This window comes from Oncorhynchus keta, chromosome 5 (genome assembly GCF_023373465.1).
Source record: "Oncorhynchus keta strain PuntledgeMale-10-30-2019 chromosome 5, Oket_V2, whole genome shotgun sequence".
Lineage (NCBI taxonomy): Eukaryota > Metazoa > Chordata > Actinopteri > Salmoniformes > Salmonidae > Oncorhynchus > Oncorhynchus keta.
This window is the reverse complement of record NC_068425.1, coordinates 32,330,846-32,354,046: the sequence shown is the minus strand read 5'-3', so window position 1 is coordinate 32,354,046 and position 23,201 is coordinate 32,330,846. Positions and strand designations below refer to the sequence as shown.

The window sequence follows — 23,201 nt, the reverse complement described above, 5'->3', positions numbered from 1 at the left end:
TGAATTACAACTCAAATGTGTTTTATTAATAAAAAAGTAGCAAAATTGTATTCTCCACAAAAATGACCATGCTGGATCACTGTATCTAGTGAAAGTGTTTTTCCCATAAGAAACCATAGCACATTTAGTTGATTTTCAACAAAAATCTATTTTCTGTACATAAAGTACATTTGTGTACAACAGACAATCAAGTATATCCAATATAATCCAATATAAAAAGCAAACATTATATTCAGCACTAAGGACAATAGTTAATCTAGAGTTTTCAGAGACATTTGACATTCAGATTCTTAAATATCTTACCTCTTGGTGTCTTGCTGTGCGCGTCGTAGTTCTTATAAAACGCTTGTAAAATGACACTGCTTAGATATATATTAGATTTTTATTTAACCTTTATTTAACTAGGCTATAGCCACAGGGGTGAAAGTATTTACTAACGTAATCAAAACTGCACGCATGCAACTGGATTCTCTAGATTTAGTGTGACCTCAGAGGGGCTGGTTGCACAGCTTGTAGATATTGTTTTAGTTTGATTCCCAATAGATAAGACTGACTAAACCAAGAGAGATCAAGAATTAGGTCAACCTTGGACAAGAAAAAACAATGGCTGACCCTAAATCCTAACCCTAACCCTAAATCCTAACCCTAAATCCTAAATAACCCTAACCCTAAATCCTAACCCTAAATCCTAACCCTAACCTAAATGTAAAATGATTTAATACATTTGTATTATGTTCAATCAATTTTCAGAATAAACAGCATTGCACATCCATATGACATGATAATAACACACACGTGCTAATTAATAACAAGGTATATTCATAACACCCAACCTAAATGATGTGATAGTTACATAATGCAGACAAATAGTCATCTTCTTTGATTTTGTATGTTTTCCAACCTCACCCAATAAAAGACTCCGGGTGTATCATGATAGATTTTACTCAACAAACACCAGTAAAACAAAACAGGATGATGTGAGATTCTGCTTTTGTTCTATATTCCTTTAAAAAAAACATATTTTCATAAAGGTCAATGGAGTCACATATATATATATATATATTTTTTTTAATTTTACCTTTATTTAACCAGGCAAGTCAGTTAAGAACATATTCTTATTTTCAATGACGGCCTGGGAACAGTGGGTTAACTGCCTGTTCAGGGGCAGAACGACAGATTTGTACCTTGTCAGCTCGGGGGTTTGAACTCGCAACCTTCCGGTTACTAGTCCAACGCTCTAACCACTAGGCTACGCTGCAGGTTTTTATTTTTTGTATTTTCATTGTTGGACATAAAAGACTAAAAACACCAGCAAATCATCTCCAAGTGATTTTCATTGTGTAAATCTGTTCCCAGGTATTCCCCTGCACAACAGAGAGACACGTGATCATATGCAAATGTAAGCACGGTTTGAAATGATCACGTTTTAGTCAAATATATCTGTTTGGGCTTCATGTGGTCAATTTCCAGTCTACAAATGATTTGTAATGATGTTCCGGGCCACCGACCATCCGCTCAAGAACAAAATCATCCCACCACTGAAGTAGTTGATGATCTCTGACGTAGGGTATAGTGTCCTGAAGTATATGATATTTTTTTTTCTAAGACGAAACTGTGATATACACTGGGGGGAAAATACAACAAATCCATTAGTTCCTGGATGTACAGTATCTGCATTTTATGAGTTAAATCACAGTTTAAGATGAATTGATAATTTGTACATTCATTCTGACAAAGTCTACATTACTTTACAAGACAGCCGTTGGCCTGGGAAGAGGATGGTCATCAAGAGGACATCCTCAACTAGAGGACTTTGTTCAGGTAGCCTAGGCTACTCTAGGCTCCCATTTACTGAACAGAATGTCTTGGCCCTGAAACCTTGAGTTGAGTTCATTAGGGAATGCGACTAAATTATTATTTTAAATGTTTTGCAACATAAAATGAAAAAATGACAGGTAGCCCCTCCATGTTTCAGTCTGTTTTCTTCCGTTTGATGCTTACCTCAGGTCACACCAAAATGGCTTCTGATCCGTGATTGATCGATTGGGCTGCGTGTCGTCTTCACAGTCAATTAACAAGCAGCAAGTTAACTTTTGAGTGCATGGAATGTCAACAACGATGTTCCACATAGCTACTATATGTCCTTGTTTCCTAAATGAACTCCAGACCCTCATACTTCACGTCTCCTATCTTGGTTTCAGGTAACAGGATCTGGCCGTCCAGTGTGAATGCCATTATGTACGAGGCGATTTTCCCAGCGTCCTCCTCCGACTTGAGAGCCACGATGATCTGATCGTCCATGTTGGGGACAAACTTGAAGGAGGAGAAGCCGTGTGTGGGGTTATGCGGGCCCACCCGGTTCACGGTGACGTCCTTGAAGTCCGGTGAGCAGCTGAGGACGAGGTTGGCAGCACGACGCTCGTCGGCCGTCTCATCGTAGCGCTCTTTGCTAGCGCGGCGTGGGAGGAAGAACCAGCGCTGCAGGCTGTCGCTCCACGCGGCCGACTCGTGGATCAGGTAACCTGGGGAGAGAATGTCATGAGAATCTGAATATCATAGAGAATGCTAATAGTTTGCAAGGGTAACTCTAACTGTATATGCTAGGCTAACACAGTCAGCATAGCCTTTGCAGTTAGCGTTAGCATGGTTAGCATTTTCAACCCTGCAGCTCTCACCTGGAGGTTCGATCCCAGCTGCGGACCTCAGGAGGTTGTAATTGGGGACCCAGTTCTGGTGCTGCACGTCCCCCCGATGGCCCACCACCTTTACCCACTCAGGGTTGTTGTTGACCACCTCCCCCGTGGTAGTTGTCCACTCTTTCCCCAGGCCACCCACGTACAAGTGCTCGTCCTTTACTGCTAGCCACTCCGCTTTAAACCCTGAAAGAGGGAAAGAGGGTCATTGGGACACACATCAAGATTTTATGATTCACTGAACTACTGTACAGCAAAATAGGGTGCAATTCAATATTAGGAAGGTGTTCTTAATGTTTTGTACACTCAAGTGTTTACAAATGAGAATGAGATCCAACAAATTCCATTTCCATGGTTGCTGTCTACCCCAGATGAGGTTCTTCAACAGACCCCTTATAGTAAATAAACAGATTAAGTTCCAAATCTGCCTGCCTGGTCTACACAGTGAGACACTCACAATGCCAAATCGACCCTTAACCCCTACTCCATATTCACTGAGAGGGATTAAATAGGTGTCAGCAATATGGTGAAAATTCTATCTACCCTATTAGAAGGCAAGATGAAGCATTTACCATAGAATTTATACTTATTCAATCCTTTCAGATCTACAGGAGCCTAGGAATCGATTCTGCACTTGAATTTGGCTCATCTACCTCACTGACCTTTGGAGACGGAGCCGTCCCCATCAGGCAGGATGACCCAGGGCACAGCCTTGCTGCCGTCGATGTAGTAGACCACGCCCGTTCGGTCATCCACGCTGTACAGCTTCCCGTTGAACACCACCAGCTCTGACAGCTCCATGCCCCGGCCCTTCTCCGCCAGGTGGCTCTCCAGCAGGACCCTCTCCGCGTCCCATTCCACGGCCACCTTGGTGCCACTCTCCGACACCAGCAGGTGGCCCCGGCGCATGTAGCTGAACCACGTCAGCTTCTTGTCGCTGCGCGAGTCCGTGTCCAGGTCGGCAATGACCCCGATGCGGTAGCGCGTGCCCTGCGGCGTCCGCTCAGGTGTGCTGAGCGGGTAAGTGTCATTGTAGCGGTCGGCCACCTCGTCCATCGCCATCCCAGTGTGGCCAGACTTCCAGTTACGGGAGCTGGGGACCTCGGAGTAGGAGCCCGGGTTCAGGTGCATGTAGAGGAGGACCAGGGCAATGGCCAGGACCAGGGCTACGATGGCCTTAAAATTGAGGCGGAATCGGGGGTCTGGGGTGTTGGTCATGGAGGCCAACATGGGAAGTCCTCCGACTGAGATGCGCAGGGGGTTCATAGACGGATCATTCTGCTCCAGTTGGGTGTAGCCTGGAGAAACAGGCATGGGGGAGGGATCTGAAAAGGTTAAGGAGAGGAGAATGGAGGGGTCAGAGGTCTGATTTTGAGGGAAAGGCTGCCCTCCTCAGCTACAGTACACAGGTAGAATCTCAATTGTATTTCCTTGATTCCTCTCCTCACCTCCTTTTCAGCGACTCACTCAACGCACTCACTCTCACCAGTAGTTAGATAACCATGTATTGTTGTTATGACTTTGGCCTCGATCCTATAGACAATCAGTGTTGCAGAATATTTCACAAGTGTCATGACTCTCAATCATCATGTGTATCTCAGTGCAATTTTGAGAGAAATATAGCAGCTTTAGAATCTGCCGGCACTATAACAACCCCACAAGCGCTGAAGAACTCCTTGAAGATGTCACATGGATTAGGTGTTTTGATTTAACATTTGTTAAGTCTTTCACAAGAGACTAATATCAGTGAAACACCAAATCAGTACATAAACATTCAAATAAATACTGTGTGAGATTTCACACCAGACAACAGTATACAATACACACCAGCTTCATTCAGATCCAGGTTGCCTGTAAAAAACTGAAAATAATGATACAATCTCTGCTCACAAGGAACGTTCTTCTTTAAGGCTCACGTCTGTCCATATAGCAGACCACTGAAAGAACACTAGCTTGCAGATCCTGAAGAGAATGTCTATGTACAACCAATGAGCATCCCACAGCTCAGTTCTGCTGTGAAGGAGGAAGAAGCGGTAGCTACAGGTGAGACCAATAGAAGCTGGCCACCGGTGTGCAGGCAGTGTGTTGACGTGGAGCCTGGGAGTGGCCCATTCAGTGACATAAAATGGGACAATATGTCGTTGTGAACAGGTAAAGCAGGAAAGGTAGCAAGTAGACACCCGGAAACCACCCAAAAACCTTGTCATTCAAAACTCTCAGTCAGATGGGGTGTTCAAAAACTAGCCTACTTTTAGGATTTGGCTAAGCTAACAAGTGGTGAACAGGTAGAGTAGTCTTTATTAACACAAGCATTTCGCTACACCCGCAATAACATCTGCTAAACACGTGTATGTGACCAATAAAAATATATTTGGATTCATTATCCCAGAGGGACCTAAGCTCAGTAGCAAATCTCATGTGTTCATGTGTTCTGCTTATCAGATACTCAATCAACATCACTCGTGAGAGAGAAAGCCAACAGGCAAAATAATAGGGAAATGCAATCCTGCCTACGTTTTGGTACATCTAAATAAGAAACCGTTTGCCACAGCATTATCGGTGGCTTTTGTGATAGTATCTGTCTCCATACATCTGAAAAAATGATTATACACTCAATGTAGCCTAAATATTGGCTGATGATTCAAACTGAATTCTTCAGCTTCTCTATGTTTGATACATACTTCAGTCTGAGACCGCCATCGTTGAAGTCATTTGTGGTAATGTCAAAATGATGGGTATTGTACAAAACATAGTAATCAGTGATTGGATCATCTCTAACCAATCAGGGAAGCAAAACCAATGACAAATTTTCAAGTATTCTGACTCTGGCTCAACTCATTGGTTGAGTGTAGAATTAATTGGACCAATCAGTACTGTTAGAAGTTTTTTCTATTCTTGATATCGTCATGGAGGTACTCAGATCTGTATTCATTACGGAGAAGAAACAAATGCATGTGGCATAGCCTAAATGTTAACTGAAAAAATCTCAAATGTGAATCGGGGTGAAAGGCAGGATCGAAATCGAATGAAGCATCCATTTGAAATGCGCTCTCAGAAATACACCAACATGTACACCCTCAAGAAAATCTTTGTGACCTCACTTTGAGTCGGTTCCAGGAGCGACACATCCTGTGACCAGTGTATAATGTCTCTAAAGCCAGCAGCAGCAGCCCCTCTTCTGCTCAAAGGCTCTTTTATACCAGGACTGTGGCCAGGGCCCCCAGCCAAACAGAAGTCCATTATGACACCCTGAGACTCTCTGCTCTGTGGCAGCCTTCCCTCTCCGGCATGCTAGTCTAACACACAGGCACGCACACATCAGCTGGTTGAAACTAAATCACCAGAAAACAGATTGTTGTTTGTGCACCCACACTAAGAAGTGCCTGAGGTGTGAGCATGTAGGTCCTCAAACACACAGCATCAATTACAGGGTAAAGTATCTGTGATGGATGGAATCCCAACTAGACACTACAGACATCACACACTATAGTACATATCTCCAACATGTCTCTCCTCTAGCCAGGTCCCAGATCTGTTCGGGCTCTAGAGCAAATACTATGGTCATTGTCATTGTCATACATAGGAGTAGGTGAGGTATAAGCAAGCACGCACAAACTGATCTGGGACCTAGTTACCTCTTCTCCATATAGTACCTCACAACAAACTCCTCAAATCACAGAGTCCATGCAGGATCTGCTGTCACTGAAACAAACAAGAGCTCTGGTAGTATGGAGTTACCCTTTCTTCTCCTCCTCCTCCTTCCTGAATGCTGGCCGACTGTCATCTCAATTCCACAACCGCACCAATGGACCAGCTACACTCTTCCGTTGCCCAGAGTTAATTGAACGCTGAGCAGTGAACTCCTTAGTTATCAGCTGAAAGGGATTGGCTGTGCAACCGTGACTAAGGGTAACAACATCGGTGGTGAACTTTGACTAGACTTGGGGGATTAGTATTGATTAACCACCGCAAGTCCAAAGGGGAAAACCTAGCAAGGTAATTGACAACTACTATTCACCACTCTTGTCTTGCTTGACCTTTGTGAATGTATAGACTGCAAGCCTAGGTAAAGTCAACATATTGTTCCTCTAGTCTGGCCTCGTCCCATACTGTATGTTCTGTAGCCTGTAGTCTGGCCTCGTTCCATACTGTATGTTCTGTAGCCTGTAGTCTGACCTCGTCCCATACTGTATGTTCTGTAGCCTGTAGTCTGGCCTCGTTCCATACTGTATGTTCTGTAGCCTGGCCTCGTTCCATACTGTATGTTCTGTAGCCTGTAGTCTGGCCTCGTTCCATACTGTATGTTCTGTAGCCTGTAGTCTGGCCTCGTCCCATACTGTATGTTCTGTAGCCTGTAGTCTGGCCTCGTCCCATACTGTATGTTCTGTAGCCTGTAGTCTGGCCTCGTTCCATACTGTATGTTCTGTAGCCTGTAGTCTGGCCTCATTCCAACCTGTATGTTCTGTAGCCTGTAGTCTGGCCTCGTTCCATACTGTATGTTCTGTAGCCTGTAGTCTGGCCTCGTCCCATACTGTATGTTCTGTAGCCTGTAGTCTGGCCTCGTCCCATACTGTATGTTCTGTAGCCTGTAGTCTGACCTCGTTCCATACTGTATGTTCTGTAGCCTGTAGTCTGGCCTCGTCCCATACTGTATGGTCTGTAGCCTGTAGTCTGGCCTCGTTCCATACTGTATGTTCTGTAGCCTGGCCTCGTTCCATACTGTATATTTTGTAGTCTGGCCTCGTCCCATACTGTATGTTCTGTAGCCTGGCCTCGTTCCATACTGTATGTTCTGTAGCCTGGCCTCGTTCCATACTGTATGTTCTGTAGCCTGTAGTCTGGCCTTGTCCCATACTGTATTCCATACTGTATGTTCTAGCCTGTAGTCTAGTCCCCTGTATGTTCTGGCCTGTAGTCTGTCCCATACTGTATGTTCTGTGGCCTGTAGTCTGGCCTCGTCCCATACTGTATGTTCTGTAGTCCCATACTGTATGTTCTGGCCTGTAGTCTGGCCTTCCATACTGTATGTTCTGTAGCCTGTAGTCTGGCCTCGTCCCATACTGTATGTTCTGTAGCCTGTAGTCTGGCCTCGTCCCATACTGTATAGCCTGTAGTCTGTTCTGTAGCCTACTGTATGTTCTCTGGTCTGGCCTCGTCCCATACTGTATGTTCTGTAGCCTGTAGTCTGGCCTCGTCCCATACTGTATGTTCTGTAGTTCCATACTGTATGTTCTGGCCTGTAGTCTGGCCTCGTTCCATACTGTATGTTCTGTAGCCTGTAGTCTGGCCTCGTTCCATACTGTATGTTCTGTAGCCTGTAGTCTGGCCTCGTTCCATACTGTATGTTCTGTAGCCTGTAGTCTGGTTCCATACCTAGCCGTCTCCCATATACTGTATGTTCTGTAGTCTGGCCTCGTTCCATACTGTATGTCTGGTCCTCGTTCCATACTGTATGTTCTGTGGCCTGTAGTCTGGCCTCGTTCCATACTGTATGTTCTGTAGCCTGTAGTCTGGCCTCGTTCCATACTGTATGTTCTGTAGCCTGTAGTCTGGCCTCGTTCCATACTGTATGTTCTGTAGCCTGTAGTCTGGCCTCGTCCCATACTGTATGTTCTGTAGCCTGTAGTCTGGCCTCGTTCCATACTGTATGTTCTGTAGCCTGTAGTCTGGCCATACTGTATGTTCCAGTCTGGCCTCGTTCCCTGTATGTTCTGTAGCCTGTAGTCTGGCCTCATTCCATACTGTACTGTATGTTCTGTAGCCTGTAGTCTGGCCTTGTCCCATATACTGTATGTTCTGTAGCATACTGTATGTTCTGGCCTCTGGCCTCGTTCCATACTGTATGTTCTGTAGCCTGTAGTCTGGCCTCGTCCATACCTGTATCGTTCCATACTGTATGTTCTGTAGCCTGTATGTTCTGTAGCCTGTAGTCTGGCCTCGTTCCATACTGTATGTTCTGTAGCCTGTAGTCTGGCCTCGTTCCATACTGTATGTTCTGTAGCCTGTAGTCTGGCCTCGTTCCATACTGTATGTTCTGTAGCCTGTAGTCTGGCCTTGTTCCATACTGTATGTTCTGCTGAAAAGGTTTATATCGTTTAACTTTTCAGCATGACAACGAACGATAGGCTAAAGAGTTGGCTATAGAACATACAGTACGAGGCCAGACTAGAGGCACAATCTGTTGACTTTACCTATGCTTGCAGTGCACACATGCACAAAGGTCAAGGTTGAAAATTCACTGATCTAGTACCAGCCATTACCAAAAAGACAACCTATCACTATGACAACTTTAGACCTGAGAACACACCAAGGTGTGTCTGCGATGCAATTACAGCATGTCATGATGGCGGTGTCTTCAAAGTAGCCTTGCCCTAGATCTGTTCGTGCTACCAAGACAATGACAATAGCAGTTAGCAAGACAGCAAAAACAGACCTGGGAGCAGGCTATATTACTCAAATAGGTTACCTGCGGAGTGTTGACTGGTAAACCCACAGTGGAAGTCTGAAATGCATGGACTATAACATGTTTTATATCGTTATAATAGGTCTATGTTGTTATCCACCCACTCTGATCATCCATTTGAATGGTCTTTGTGTAATTTTAAAGACTTTATGATATGTTTCCCTGCACACCAATGCACTTTAAAGTAATTGCCCATTGTGTCTAGATGTCTATTAAATTTGACTCATAATTAATTACAATATGAGTATTTAAAAAAAATAATATGTTAAAAAGCAGCTTTTCTGTTTTTGAATGGTGTGGGCGTATGCTGGTCATTAAAAATATTCACATGAGTAGACTGCTGATTGGCCAGCTATATGATCCTCTATATGATCCTCAGCTCGGGGATATGAACTTGCAACCTTTCGGTTACTAGTCCAATGCTCTAACCACTAGGCTCCAACGCTCTGACCACTAGGCTACCCTGCCGCCCCATATAATGGACTTTGGCACTACAAAGGTTATATGTCATTAAAGGACACGTGTCAAGACAATAAATGGTCCACAGTGACTGCTGTTGGGCAGGGGTTGCAGAATGAGCATAGACTAACTGTTTTCTGTCTTTCAACTGAGCATACCATGTGATGGTACCTGCTGCTAGCAAATTCAGGGGTAGCCCTGACCGGGACTCGAACTCGGGTCCAGCTAGTCAATAATTTAGCTGTTAGGCCAGGAGATCCGAACCTCTTGACAATGTTGCCAGGTGATTAACCTCGGGTAGCAAAATTGTGGGAAGCATCCCAGCTGTCTAGAGACTACTAGGTGACAGGTTAAGGTCACTATAATAGGTCTCTAGGTCTAGTTGTTTCAAGTTATTTTTGATTGCAATAGTTTATGCATTTTAATTGTTTTGAATATGTTATGCTGTAGATAAATGGTGTTGAATGACAATATTCACATACAAGCAGTCACTATTCAAAGTAGGCCTATCTTCCTACTGATGTATGAACTTGTCTTTTACATCCCGCAGTTATAAATGACAAGACTAGATACTGCTTCTACCTACAGTGCTGTGTGATCATGTGGTTGGTTTACAATGGGTTTTACAGCAGTGTTAGACTGGCAGACTTCCACTGGCATTGCGCCTGTATGTCCCCCCTTTGCTGTTTTAACAGCCTCCACTCTTCTGGGAAGGCTTTCCACTAGATGTTGGAACATTGCTGTTATAACAGCCTCCACTCTTCTGGGAAGGCTTTCCACTAGATGTTGGAACATTGCTGTTATAACAGCCTCCACTCTTCTGAAGGCTTTCCACTAGATGTTGGAACATTGCTGTTATAACAGCCTCCACTCTTCTGAAGGCTTTCCACTAGATGTTGGAACATTGCTGTTATAACAGCCTCCACTCTTCTGAAGGCTTTCCACTAGATGTTGGAACATTGCTGTAATAACAGCCTCCACTCTTCTGGGAAGGCTTTCCACTAGATGTTGGAACATTTCTGTTATAACAGCCTCCACTCTCCTGAAGGCTTTCCACTAGATGTTGGAACATTGCTGTTATAACAGCCTCCACTCTTCTGGGAAGGCTTTCCACTAGATGTTGGAACATTGCTGTAATAACAGCCTCCACTCTTCTGAAGGCTTTCCACTAGATGTTGGAACATTGCTGTCATAACAGCCTCCACTCTTCTGGGAAGGCTTTCCACTAGATGTTGGAACATTGCTGCGGGGACTTGCTTCCATTCAGCCACAAGAGCATTAGTGAGGTCGGGCACTTAGGCCTGGCTCGCAGTCAGAGTTCCAATTCATCCCAACGGTGTTCAATGGGGTTGAGTTAGTGTTCTCCTGACCCAGATTTGTCCTCCGGACTGCCAGATGGTGAGGTGTCCAATGGCGATGAGCTTTACACCACTCCAGCTGACACTTGGCATTGCACATGGTGATCTTAGGCTTGTGTGCGTCTGCTCGGCCATGGAATCCCATTCCATGAAGCTCCTGACTAACAGTTATTGTGCTGACATTGCTTCCATAGGCAGTTTGGAACTTGGTGTGGAGTTTTGCAACCAGGACAGACAATTTTTACACACTATGTGCTTAAAAATACCACTTTCAGCTGAGCCGTGCTCCTAGATGATTCCACTTCACAGTAACAGCACTTACAGTTGACAGGGACAGCTCTGACTGGGCAGAAATTTGACAACTGACTTGTTGGAATGGTTGCATCCTATGAAGGTGCAAGTTGAAAGTCACTGAGCTCTTCAGTAAGGCCAATCAACTGCCAATGTTATATACACCTGTCAGCAGCAGGTATGGCTGAAATAGACCAATCCACTAATTTGAAGGTGTCCACATACCTTTATGTATATATATATATATATATATATATATATATATATATATATAGTGCATTTTAAAACATGCCAACTCGAGCCCCCATCATCCCACTACTGACATTGGTGAGTAGGCCTAATTCGAACATGAAAAGGGGAAGTACATGTGACAACATATGAGTGCTCCCGTTTAACTAGGATATGCTCTAGAATTGTCGGATAATATTAAATAAAGGCGACACGAAGCTTCGAGGATGCGCAACTGTTACAAATAATGTTAGAACGATACTCACTACAAGTGATATGCCGCCAAATAACAGTCCGATAATGGTTTGATTGGCGACAACACCGCTTCGTTTAAATCTAGGATACAGTGTTTAGTCTCCATCGTTTGCATCATTGGGGAAATCATGGGCTACTTCCTTGTTCAGTGACAGTATAAAAATAAGTCCCGCCCAGGCAACGAAATCTACCTAGCCTACGAATTGAACAGTATTCTGGATTACTATGCGCTGCTTGCGTAAACTGTTTGTTGTTTGCAACGTTGAAACATATCTAATATGTGACTTTCATTGCAATGCAGGTGCAACAGCACATCTGAAATAATTTGCCGTGTTCGAGAGGATAAAAAAACGTAATGTATCAGGGTAAAGAGTGACTGACTGATCAGTAGTTATTTATGAATCAACGTTTCTTGTAGATCAGTCAGTCGGTAACTTAATCGCATGCAATATCGAACAAGCTCTTGTCCATGATAGCAGTAACGGTGCAAGACTTCAAATGCCACACACTATGTTAGTAGTGAAAGGTTCCTGGCATCGGCATACATTGAAAAATTGACAAGAGTCATGGGATGTTTATGTTGCACAATGTCTGTGTTTTCAGTAAGCTCCGCGGCAATGTGAAACATAATAACTAGAGGTGACACACAGGGCCCACCCAGAGAGAGAGAGAGAGCACAAATAGCCTTACGAGTTATAGTTGTAAACCTTATCTACTTTTCACCGGCTCCTTTACTCTCCCTCCTTAGCGGCTGCTCAAATATTTGCCTTTGGAATACACCCTTCTTAAAAAAAGGGCCAGTCTCCAAACAGGAAAAGCCTTTATTTGGCAAAGGTTCGGTTGGTGGTGTAGTAGGCTTTTATAAGGCACTTTGTGCAACAGACTGCAAAGCTCAGTGCAATCTTGAAACCCAAGACAGAGGGCATGATAATTGGTGAGATCACTTCATCAGAGATAACGTAAATAAATGAGCTTGTACCAAAGATATACCAAGAACAAAGGCAGGACCATATGTCGTTTTTGATGAAGGTTCTTACTCTGGTACTGTATGGAATTCATTGTCATGCCCAGGAGGATTAAAAGGCATAGGTCATTTACAAAACAATTTCAATCTAATATCACAACGCTGCCTGAGGAAGACTAGTAGTCAAAACACATTGCAGTTGTGTGTCCTAATGTAGTATGCTGACTGCTCCCATATGTATTATTTTGTAAATATATTTTGTTAATAGTTCACTAGTTTATTGAAACGTACTGGCAGCCTACTCATTTTCTTTCAATGGAATACCATTACAATTCAATATACTGTATATATTACCTACTAGATGGTATTTTGTTAAACTCATCTATGAGAATTCTGATATGAGTTTGTCTGAAAAGGTGTGTCATGGACAAGAACACACCAGAACTAAATAAAACCGTTCCCAGGCACGTTCGGAATAGATGAAGGTAGGAGACAAACAAGTTGAGGAGAGGGCGTTCCTGATACTAAACACACACCCTCGTTTACCAAATATATTACAGACTCGTTTGAAACTACAATAAAGATCAAATGAAAGGGTTAACATGACTTGGGAGCATGTACTACAAATGACAGAAAGATAACGTGTTATCCAATTTACCCCCCAAAAATGTACTGCTGGTTTCCCAGACCAAGATGAATAAACCTATTCCTGGATGAAAATCTACTTGCAATGGAGCTTTTCCATTAAGCGTGAGTTTCAGTCCAGAAGTAGGTTTAAACTGGGTACAGGAAATAGGCTCTGAGTGAGTTCAGGGGTGGTTTTTAAAAGCACTGATAGTAGTCGTTAAAGGTAGCATTTTTTAGACAGTGCACCCATTATTGGGACAAATAAAAGTATGGGGCGGCAGGGTAGCCTAGTGGGTAGAGCGTTGGACTAGTAACCGAAAGGTTGCAAGTTCGAATCCCCGAGCTGACATGGTACAAATCTGTCGTTCTGCCCCCGAACAGGCAGTTAACCCACTGTTCCTAGGCCGTCATTGAAAATAAGAATTTGTTCTTAACTGACTTGCCTAGTTAAATAAAGGTAAAATAAAAAATGGGTTTGCAGAGAAAAACAAAAACAGTCTTTGTTTGTCAATAATTTAGCAATACTTTTGATTTCTAGATATATGGCAATAAGTTCTGATATCCTGGGCTGGCTAGAACGTTGAAATACATTGACATTATCAAAAGGTATTTGTATATGCACTATACCATATAACTGGATTAGGCAGCATAGAAAAATACAGTGTGTCCATAGCATAGCATAGCATCATTATTTGCAATACAAAGCAATGTTCCCAGCGACATATGTTTCAGTGGTTTGATCTGAACTTCAGTGTCCACATGACTGCATTACATATGTTACAAGACAAACAGTGCAGAGAACAACAGAAAGAACATATGGCAGTTACCTCAAGTGGTGATGGCACTCTGAATCTTATATTTTTACATGGCATTCTAGGTTTTACCCTAGTAACAGTTTTCCTTAGATTCTACCTGAAGCTCAGCTCAGGCACTCTAGTTGTATGTATAAAAATGCAGCAAAATATCCATTCACAACCTAAACTACAATATGAATACCAACTGAAATCATGTCAACACACCCTTCATTATGTAAGCGCAACACCAGCTAAGACTTAAACAGTTAGGTGAAAGGAGAGGACCAGTGGAGTGCTGAGATCAGTCCACATAGCTGAGGCAACATAGCCTGGTCCCAGATCTTTTTGTGTTTGGCATGACTGTAGGAGTTGGCAAGACAGCACAGACAGATCTGGGACCAGGCTACAGGCACCAATGGCAACTTAAAAACTCAAACTCCCCCCCCAAATCTGGTCAATGGTCCAGTCCCTCAGTAAGACTGGGGCTGGTATGGTGCTGGATGCTCTTGGTTTTGGGGGGTGAAAGGGGACTGCTGGTAGCCCTCTGGCCCACTGGTGGGGTACGGGGGATAGGCGGAGGTGGATGGGTAAGGAGTGCTGTTGTCATAGGCTGGGTCTGTGTAGCCCTGGTCAAGGTCACTCACTCCTTGGCGATATCTTGTATAAGCAAATGTAGTCAATAGAGCCTGTGAGAGGAAATATTGGTAAATACGTTTTTAAAAATCCCATAACACGTGTCACAAAGTGCTTATACAGAAACCCAGCCTAAAACCCCAAACAGCAAGCAATGCAGATGTAGAGCATTATGTGCATGTTATAATTACTGCCAGAGAGTGTTATGTGTAAGATAAGTAGAAGATTCTAGAATGCCTGGTGCGCTGGCGCTTGCACACTTGATTTAGAAAACATCTAGCTGGACAAGAGACAGAGCCTCATCAGTGATTAGCCTCTCCCCATCTGTAGTTATATGTGAATATGGGTCTGAAATGCTATGCTACACTATCTATATACATTTCAAATTATATAGCTGCATTATCACTGTTAATATGTACATGTATTCTCCTTTCCTTATAGAACCACAAAGATTACTTCTATGTGTGTGTGTGTGTGTGTGTGTGGTGACCAAGAGATATAAATACTCTGGAAAAGGACACATCTGCCTTGTTCTTGCCTGACAGCCTGTAGCACGTCAGAACGCTAACAATCAGCATTAATTACTAGCGGGTTAGGGCATTCACTGTCGACCGCTCAGACCAGCTGCAGCTAGCAGTTTCAAATAGTTACATGCCAGTTGAGAGAAAGAAAGAGAGACAAAAAAGAGAGAGAGAAAGACTGACTCACCCAAGTGACAATGGAGAAGAAGGAGAAAGCCACTACGGCTCGGGCGGCGTCGACAGGGATGCCTGCTACTTCGGTGGTGTGAGACCACTGATTGGTCAGGACACAGAAGCAGATGAACCAGAACAACGTCCACACTCCTGACAGAGGAGGGAAAGTCAAGTTTATGGTAACATTTCCTACCAATTCCCTCTTCCTAATGCATTATAAGTGCATTCCTAACACCATATGAGCAACTACACTGAGTGTAGTTATAGATGTTTATAAGCAGTGCACCTTTAGTACCTAACTTGTTAAGTATAGTGAATTGTACATGACATAAGGCATTATAAACCCGCTTGTAATGCATTGTAAGGAAGCTATTCATATGAACTGTTGCCAAGATTATCGTTGAAAAATCTGTCCATAAGTGTCAGTTCTGGGTGCCAAACTACAGCCTTAAAGATTTAGCATTGGAGTATCACAAACAAATGTTTTCCCCTAACCAGAGAAGACCAGGTCAACAGTGACAATGTTCTTCCTCTCTTTGGCGTTGCTGATCTGAGGGAAGTAGGCGTCCAGTATGATGAAGACGACGCAGGCGAGAAAGGCCAAAATTCCGATACCCACTCCGAAGCCGCATGCGCTGTCATTCCTGTTGAACATGCATTTGGTGTCAGGCAGGAGTGAAGGGTTGACATAGCCTTCTCCAGTGATGGTGGCAAACACCACTATGGAAAAGATCTGAAGAGACAACAACATGTCGGTTAGAACACCTTGGGGTCCGTCACATAGGCCTGTTATCATATCATCACATAGGCCTGTTATCATATTATCATAGAAGACTGTTATCATATCATCACATAGGCCTGTTATCATATTATCACATAGGCCTGTTAACATATTATCACATAGGCCTGTTATCATATTATCACATAGGCCTGTTATCATATCATCACATAGGCCTGTTATCATATTATCACATAGGCCTGTTATCATATTATCACATAGGCCTGTTATCATATTATCACATAGGCCTGTTATCATATCATCACATAGGCCTGTTATCATATCATCACATAGGCCTGTTATCATATTATCACATAGGCCTGTTATCATATCATCACATAGGCCTGCTATCATATCATCACATAGGCCTGTTATCATAGAAGACTGTTATCATAGAAGACTTATCATATCACATAGGCCTGTTATCATAGAAGACTGTTATCATATTATCACATAGGCCTGTTATCATATTATCATAGAAGACTGTTATCATATTATCACATAGGCCTGTTATGATATAAGACTTATCATATTATCACATAGGCCTGTTATCATAGAATACTGTTATCATATTATCACATAGGCCGGTTATCATATTATCACATAGGCCTGTTATCATAGATGACTTATCATATTATCACATAGGCCTGTTATGATAGAAGACTGTTATCATATTATCACATAGGCCTGTTATCATATTATCATAGAAGACTGTTATCATAGAAGACTTATCATATTATCACATAGGCCTGTTATGATAGAAGACTGTTATCATATTATCACATAGGCCTATTATCATATAAGACAGGTGTAACACAGTGTTAGACAACCTGTAACCAATCACGAGGACATACAGTACGTCCTGGGGGAAAAAACATGGAAGGTAATATGTCTGGAGGGATGCGTAACGGTAGAGGATAACTTCAAGGGGAGTGTGTTCAAGTTTTATTGTCACATGCACAAGTACAGTGAAATGCTTAACTTTCAAACCATTGTGTATGTTTGGTATGATTTCAGGGGTTGACCCGTAGTGGATGTGGACAGCCTTATGAAGCCGACCCGTAGTGGATGTGGACAGCCTTATGAAGCCGACCCGTAGTGGATGTGGACAGCCTTATGAAGCCGACCTGTAGTGGATGTGGACAGCCTTATGAAGCCGACCCGTAGTGGATGTGGACAGCCTTATGAAGCCGACCTGTAGTGGATGTGGACAGCCTTATGAAGCCGACCTGTAGTGGATGTGGACAGCCTTATGAAGCCGACCTGTAGTGGATGTGGACAGCCCACACCCACCCACTACTCTATCAACCACAAAATGTGCATTCTATTGGAATTCCCATTGAAACCCTTTGGACAGCTATAGCAGTGTGTGGGTGAAATGTGTGGGCTCACTCAGTTTAGCGCAACGCTGATTGGTTATTATTTTAATGGTATCAAGGGAAGCCAAATGCTTGCTGGCTTCCCTTGCATTCAATGCTACAGGCGGCAACAATGTCATGCTCCTTTTGACCATACAGCATCAGATAGATAGTGCTCCTCTGTCTCCTGTATGTGTAGCCTGTTTCACTCGATCGGATGCTTTCTCCGGTGAGACACATCAGCCACTTGTGAATTGAAGGAAAATTGTGAAACAGAGACACAAAAGATAAATGTATCTTTTTTCTGGGTCGATTTTTTGGGTTGCCTGGGGCAAGTGAACTGAGCAGTTGCAAGTTGCGTTGAGCTTGCTCCTCTGTCACCCCATTGGGGTTTTAAGTGAAAACAACCCAACTGGGGCCCCATGACCTGTATCCCATGATGATTTCCGATTGGTATCCAATGGGACTTTTCCATAAGGGCGTCAGCTTTTGGTTAGCTAGCTCAGTGCATCCAAGATCTCTTCTTGGCATTGAAGTGTAATGCAACATCAATGAACATGTTTTTCCCCATTAAACTAAACATATTGTCCATCTTATAATAATATAGATAGTTGCATGCAAACAAATTGTCATCACAGCTATCCTTGCAGAACTTTTACAGGGGTACGGAAGTTGATGGGATGACCGTGTGGTGTGGTGGATCTGTCAGACTGACAGTTGATCAGATAGTAGCTAAACAAACCTCTTCCACGTCATGCCAGCGAGCTAAAGTTACAGCAGCAAGCTACTAACATCTGTAGCTCAAAAGCTGGCCGTTGGCAGGCTTACAACTACCATCATCAACAGTTGGCAAAACGCTTAGTTTGGTTGACACAGCTAAACTGGTCACGAGTAAAAGTTCCCTACTAGAACACATCTGGATAGCCTGTTAGCTAGCATTAGCCAAGTGTCATTCGCAACTTTTCCACAACATCACAAACTAGAAAACAGGTCAACAACTCTTTCATGTTGTCTGTCTTCTTGCCTTGATGCGCAAAGCTTTTCCATAAAAAGAAAATACAACTGTGATGTGCACTGTAGTTAAGCAGACAACTAGCTATGGTTGCTAGCTAACGTTAGCTACTTCAAAAGTTTCCTAAGATAACACGCTTAGCTGGCTGTCAACCTAGAGTAAATCACTCACCCAGCTCAAGATGCGGACTATGGTTTGAGGTTGTTTAACAAAGCTCATAAAATCGAAGTCACCTCCGGCCAGCGAGGCCCCATAGGCACCAGATTCCATTTTTATATATATTTTTTATGCCGATTAATATGTCCCAACTTCAGCTAGAAAATGACTATGCGCAGGTCTCATTTGTGAGGTTTTGTTTTCACTCTCATTTCCTGAAGAGTTAAAGAACCGCCCCGGACAATGACCACGTCATCTCTGGGATGTTTTTTCTTCATGGGACTAATAATTGCTTCAAATAAATGAGCGTACTGCTACTCTCACAGTGACCTTTTGACCATAGTGTTCAGTATTGTCACATTATCACACATTTTCAAAGGGTTTGTACAAAATCAATAAGCATCTATCCTCTCTCTATGTGTCTGTGTCCCCTTACACCCCCATTGTGTACACAATGGCTTATATCTTTATTAACTTGTTATCAACTTCATTTTCACAAGCTTTGAGAATAATAGATAGGCTTATGTAGCCTAGTGGCTGACATTATGGTGTGGAAGAGAGCAAGATAAAGTATAATTCTGGCTATAGTGTATAATATATAATTCATCGTTATTGTCAAGGCTATAGCTCATCATCAAGGCAGTGTTTGCAATTATACCCCTAGGAACAACCACCTTCCATAGGCTATGATGGTGGCATCCACAGGAGGTTGGTGGCACCTTAATTGTGGAGGACAGGCTCATGGTAATGGCTGGAGCAGAATTGGTGGAATGGTATCAAATACATCCAACACATGGTTTCCATGTGTTTGATGCCATTCCATTTACTCCGTTCCAGACATTATTATGGTCTGTTCTTCCCTCAGCAGCCTCAACTGGCCTCCCAATCAGCAAGGATGCTACCTTTTGATTGGGACACAGGCTGTGTAATGTGCTTTGGACATGAAAACATTGCACATTGACCACCAAATAGAACACATTTATTGGTGTTGTTGTGAGGTCTGCATATCACTGTTATTCACGTCCATATTTTAGATTCTCTAATATCGTCTCAAACAACTGCTATCATATCCCACTAAACTCCATTCATAATGTAGGTTTACCACTAGAGGGCAGCAGAAGCACACACAAGGGATTCCTGCTGTGAGAGACAGACCGTTTATTATGAATTATATATTCACTTAATTTTATTCTTTAGTGATGTGCCAATGCATTTTAGTTGTGCACCACTGTAATGCAGGATTGCAATTAGGATGTTACATTGACTTACAAAATGTATTCAAACTGTCTAGAATAAACTTGACATTCATTTGGAAATATTTTATTAACGTTTTCGAAACTTTTCGCATAATGAACACACCTCTAATGAGGAGAATGTATTTAATTGGTTGAGTCTGCGCCAGAGAAAGCCGCCCGAGCTGAAAGTTGATTGGTGATTTGGGGCTGTGCATGGCAGTCTTGAAAAAATGAAGTCTTCAGAAATGGTGAGGGGTAGAACATACATCGATAATGCAAGTCTTATGCATCAACCTATTCAATTTGAAGTTACTTTTTGCAGTTACAATACATATGCAGTTTTGCTAAGTCATAGGCTACTGCCTATGAATAATGATTCAGAAGTTTAGTGTATTGACTGGTGTTTCTATTGTGTTTCCATCTGGAAACCTGTGGAAATGGAACGAACACATTGAATCAATTCACAGCTGTTAATTAGTGGAGGCTGTTGGGAACAGTTATAGGAGGACGGGCTCTGTGTAATGGCTGGAATGGAGTTATTGGAACGGACTCAAACATGAGGTTTCCATATGTTTCATACTGTTTCAATGACTCCATTCCAGCCATTACAATGAGCTGTCATCTTATAGCTCCTCCTACCAGCCTCCACTGCTGTCAATCACTTAGAAACTCTGGATGAATTTATTTAATACATTTTGTTGGATAGCTTTATATAAAATCCAAAGGTATTCCAGAAACTAGTTATTAGAAATATACATACTGTGTTGTTGTTTTTCTTTAGTAAATTGAACTCAACTAGATCCAAGAGGGAGCTTAAAGGGGCAGTAAGCAATTTCTACATACATTTTTGCAGAATAGAACTTAAATGCCTCATGGGCTTAGTTCAACTGTAATACCCCGTCAGAACCCGAAAGCTTCTTTTACTCTGTTTGTAAATGAATTAAATGTAAACAATGTATGCTTACGACAATAATGTTGATATAATGGATGGTCAGTCCTTGATTGTTTTATTTTCTTTAACCTCCACAAGTTCCTCTCAATTCCTGTTGAAGAAGTTCCTGATAACATGTGAACATGGCACATTGTCTGTGGTAAGGATCTTTGGTAGGATGGAGGAAGGAGTACACTAGTGGTCTGTGGGAGGGACCACTTCCTCTATAGTCTTCTTTTGATTGTGACACAACCCTTCCGTCAGTCTTTTTTTCTTCTTCATATTTTGGGTTTGGTAGATAATGAGTTGAGAGTGTAAGTTGGTCAGACAAAGTCCTAACTCCTAAACCCACCCACTAAGAGCTCCTAATAGTTCCCTCTCCTGGGAACTGGAAGACAAGACTGGGACGATGCACTAACTACAGTATATACCGCAACAGTACCTCTGTTCCACCAATCCTTTCTTCTTGGTGTGCTCCCCTATGCTTCTGTCTGTGATTGGAAAAGGGTAAGTCCATGATACAGACAGACAGGTGTGGCCCCGCAGAGTGAAGACCAGGAGGATGGCATACAGTGTGGACTTCAATCTGAGACCTATAATGGAGCTTGAATTAGAGTAAGTTGCTCTTTACTCTCATCTCTCTGTTAATGGTGGGATGTTTAATTAGAGCTGTGTTTTGTAACCCATGTCTGTCCATACTGCATTATTGTGTGTGCATTGTTGTTCCTCGTTGTTAGTTCTAGTTTCACAAACACTCTCTCTGTCTGGTTGTACATAGTTGGTGCATAGGACATCATTAGTTTGGAATAGGTCAAGGTTTAATCTCAGTTAACCCAGAACAACATTATTGCGTAATTTGGTCAGATGCTGGATGATGGTACCATTTATGTTTATGCAGGCTGTTCACGTGAGATTAGTCAAGGTCTAAACATCCCATTCAAAAGCTCCTTTAACGCTGTCCAACTACTGTATGGTTGTAAGGGAAGGGAACACTGCTGCTCTCTAACCAAGGTTGATTTGAGGAGCAAACTGAAGCAAAGAGCTTTTGGAGGACAGTGGAAGTTGATTAAAAAAAGTGCTTCTTTATTGCAGTGACATATTAGTTTCTCCCAGACTGTCTAGTGTTTGTTTAGTGAATGTTAGTTCTCAAAGACAATCTTATTTAAAATATATAGCTCCATTATCTCTTCTACATACGTTATACGTGGTTTTAGTTGTTAAAGTGTACACAATTTTTTTTATAGAAATGATTTTCGATTGATTTGATTTTATTTTTATTTCACCTTTTATTTAACCAGGTAGGCCAGTTGAAAACAAGTTCTCTTTTACAACTGTGACCTGGTCAAGATAAAGCAAAGCAGTGTGACTAAAACAACACAGACTTACACATAAACAAACGTACAGTCAATAACACAATAGAAAAAAATAATAGAAGAATCTATGTGCAGTGCGTGCAAATGTAGAAGATTAGGGAGGTAGGCAATAAATAGGCCATAGAGGCAAAATAATCACAACTTAGCATTAATACTAGAGTGATAGATGTAAAGATGATGATGTGCAAGTAGAGATACTGGGGTGCAAGAGGGTAAGTAATAATATGGGGATGAGGTAGTTCGGTGTGCTATTTACAGATTGGCTGTGTACAGGTACAGTGATCGGTAAGCTGCTCTGACAGCTGATTCTTAAAGTTCGAGAGGGAGATGTAAGACTCCAGTTTCAGAGATTTTTGCAATTCGTTCCAGTCATTGGTAGCAGAGAACTGGAAGGAAAGGCGGCCAAAGTAAGTGTTGACTTTGGGGATGACCAGTGAGATATACCTGCTGGAGTGCGTGCTACAGTTTGGTGTTGCTATGGTGATCAGAGAGCTGAGATAAGGCGGGGCTTTACCTAGCAGAGCCTTGTAGATGACCTGGAGCCAGTGGGTTTGGCGGCAGATATGTAGTGAGGGCCAGCCAACGAGAGCGTACAGGTCGCAGTGGTGGGTAGTATATGGGGCTTTGGTGACAAAACGGTTGGCACTATGATAGGCTCCATCCAATTTACTGAGTAGAGTGTTGGGGGCTATTTTGTAAATGACATCGCCGAAGTCAAGGATCTGTAGTACAGTCAGTTTTATGAGGGTATGTTTGGCAGAATTAGTGAAGGAGGTGTTTGTTTTGCGAAGTAGGAAGCAGATTCTAGATTTAATTTTGGATTGGAGATGTTTAATGTGAGTGGAAGGACAGTTTCCAGTCTAACCAGACTCCTAGGTATTTGTAGTTGTCCACATAT

At 42.6% G+C, this 23,201-nt stretch overlaps 3 protein-coding genes across 10 annotated transcripts in view; 1 reads left to right on the top strand and 2 right to left on the bottom strand.

Moving 5' to 3' along the window:
* Positions 1 to 11,914, bottom strand: cant1a (calcium activated nucleotidase 1a). Of its 4 annotated transcripts, none has more exons than XM_035757394.2 (4): positions 11,759 to 11,914; positions 3,356 to 4,018; positions 2,676 to 2,879; positions 1 to 2,522 (listed from the first exon to the last, which is right to left on the bottom strand). In XM_035757394.2, exons 2-4 carry the CDS (start codon positions 4,005 to 4,007, stop codon positions 2,152 to 2,154), a joined length of 1,227 nt encoding a protein of 408 aa, XP_035613287.1. In that variant the 5' UTR covers positions 4,008 to 4,018; positions 11,759 to 11,914; the 3' UTR covers positions 1 to 2,151. The 4 variants fall into 4 exon arrangements, with proteins under 4 accessions (XP_035613287.1, XP_035613286.1, XP_035613289.1 ...); XM_035757393.2 differs by lacking the exon at positions 11,759 to 11,914 and adding an exon at positions 6,432 to 7,333; XM_035757396.2 differs by lacking the exon at positions 11,759 to 11,914 and adding an exon at positions 6,329 to 6,455.
* Positions 11,915 to 12,550: 636 nt separating this feature from the next.
* syngr2a (synaptogyrin 2a) lies at positions 12,551 to 18,990 on the bottom strand. Its single transcript, XM_035757397.2, has 4 exons — positions 18,780 to 18,990; positions 15,956 to 16,193; positions 15,474 to 15,610; positions 12,551 to 14,818 (listed from the first exon to the last, which is right to left on the bottom strand). Exons 1-4 carry the CDS (start codon positions 18,876 to 18,878, stop codon positions 14,603 to 14,605), a joined length of 690 nt encoding a protein of 229 aa, XP_035613290.2. The 5' UTR covers positions 18,879 to 18,990; the 3' UTR covers positions 12,551 to 14,602.
* A 1,157-nt stretch (positions 18,991 to 20,147) lies between these two features.
* LOC118371794 (transmembrane channel-like protein 6) overlaps positions 20,148 to 23,201 on the top strand; it is a 28,288-nt gene continuing 25,234 nt past the window's right edge. For 3 of the 5 annotated variants that reach the window (XM_052519602.1, XM_052519598.1, XM_052519604.1), the window contains exons 1-3: positions 20,148 to 20,247; positions 21,030 to 21,090; positions 21,437 to 21,545. In XM_052519602.1, the coding sequence (XP_052375562.1) occupies positions 21,493 to 21,545 (53 nt within the window). In that variant the 5' untranslated portion in view covers positions 20,148 to 20,247; positions 21,030 to 21,090; positions 21,437 to 21,492. Of the gene's footprint in view, positions 20,248 to 20,780; positions 20,824 to 21,029; positions 21,091 to 21,436; positions 21,546 to 23,201 lie in introns of all 5 variants that reach the window. The other 2 variants (XM_052519600.1, XM_052519601.1) reach the window with 2 other exon arrangements.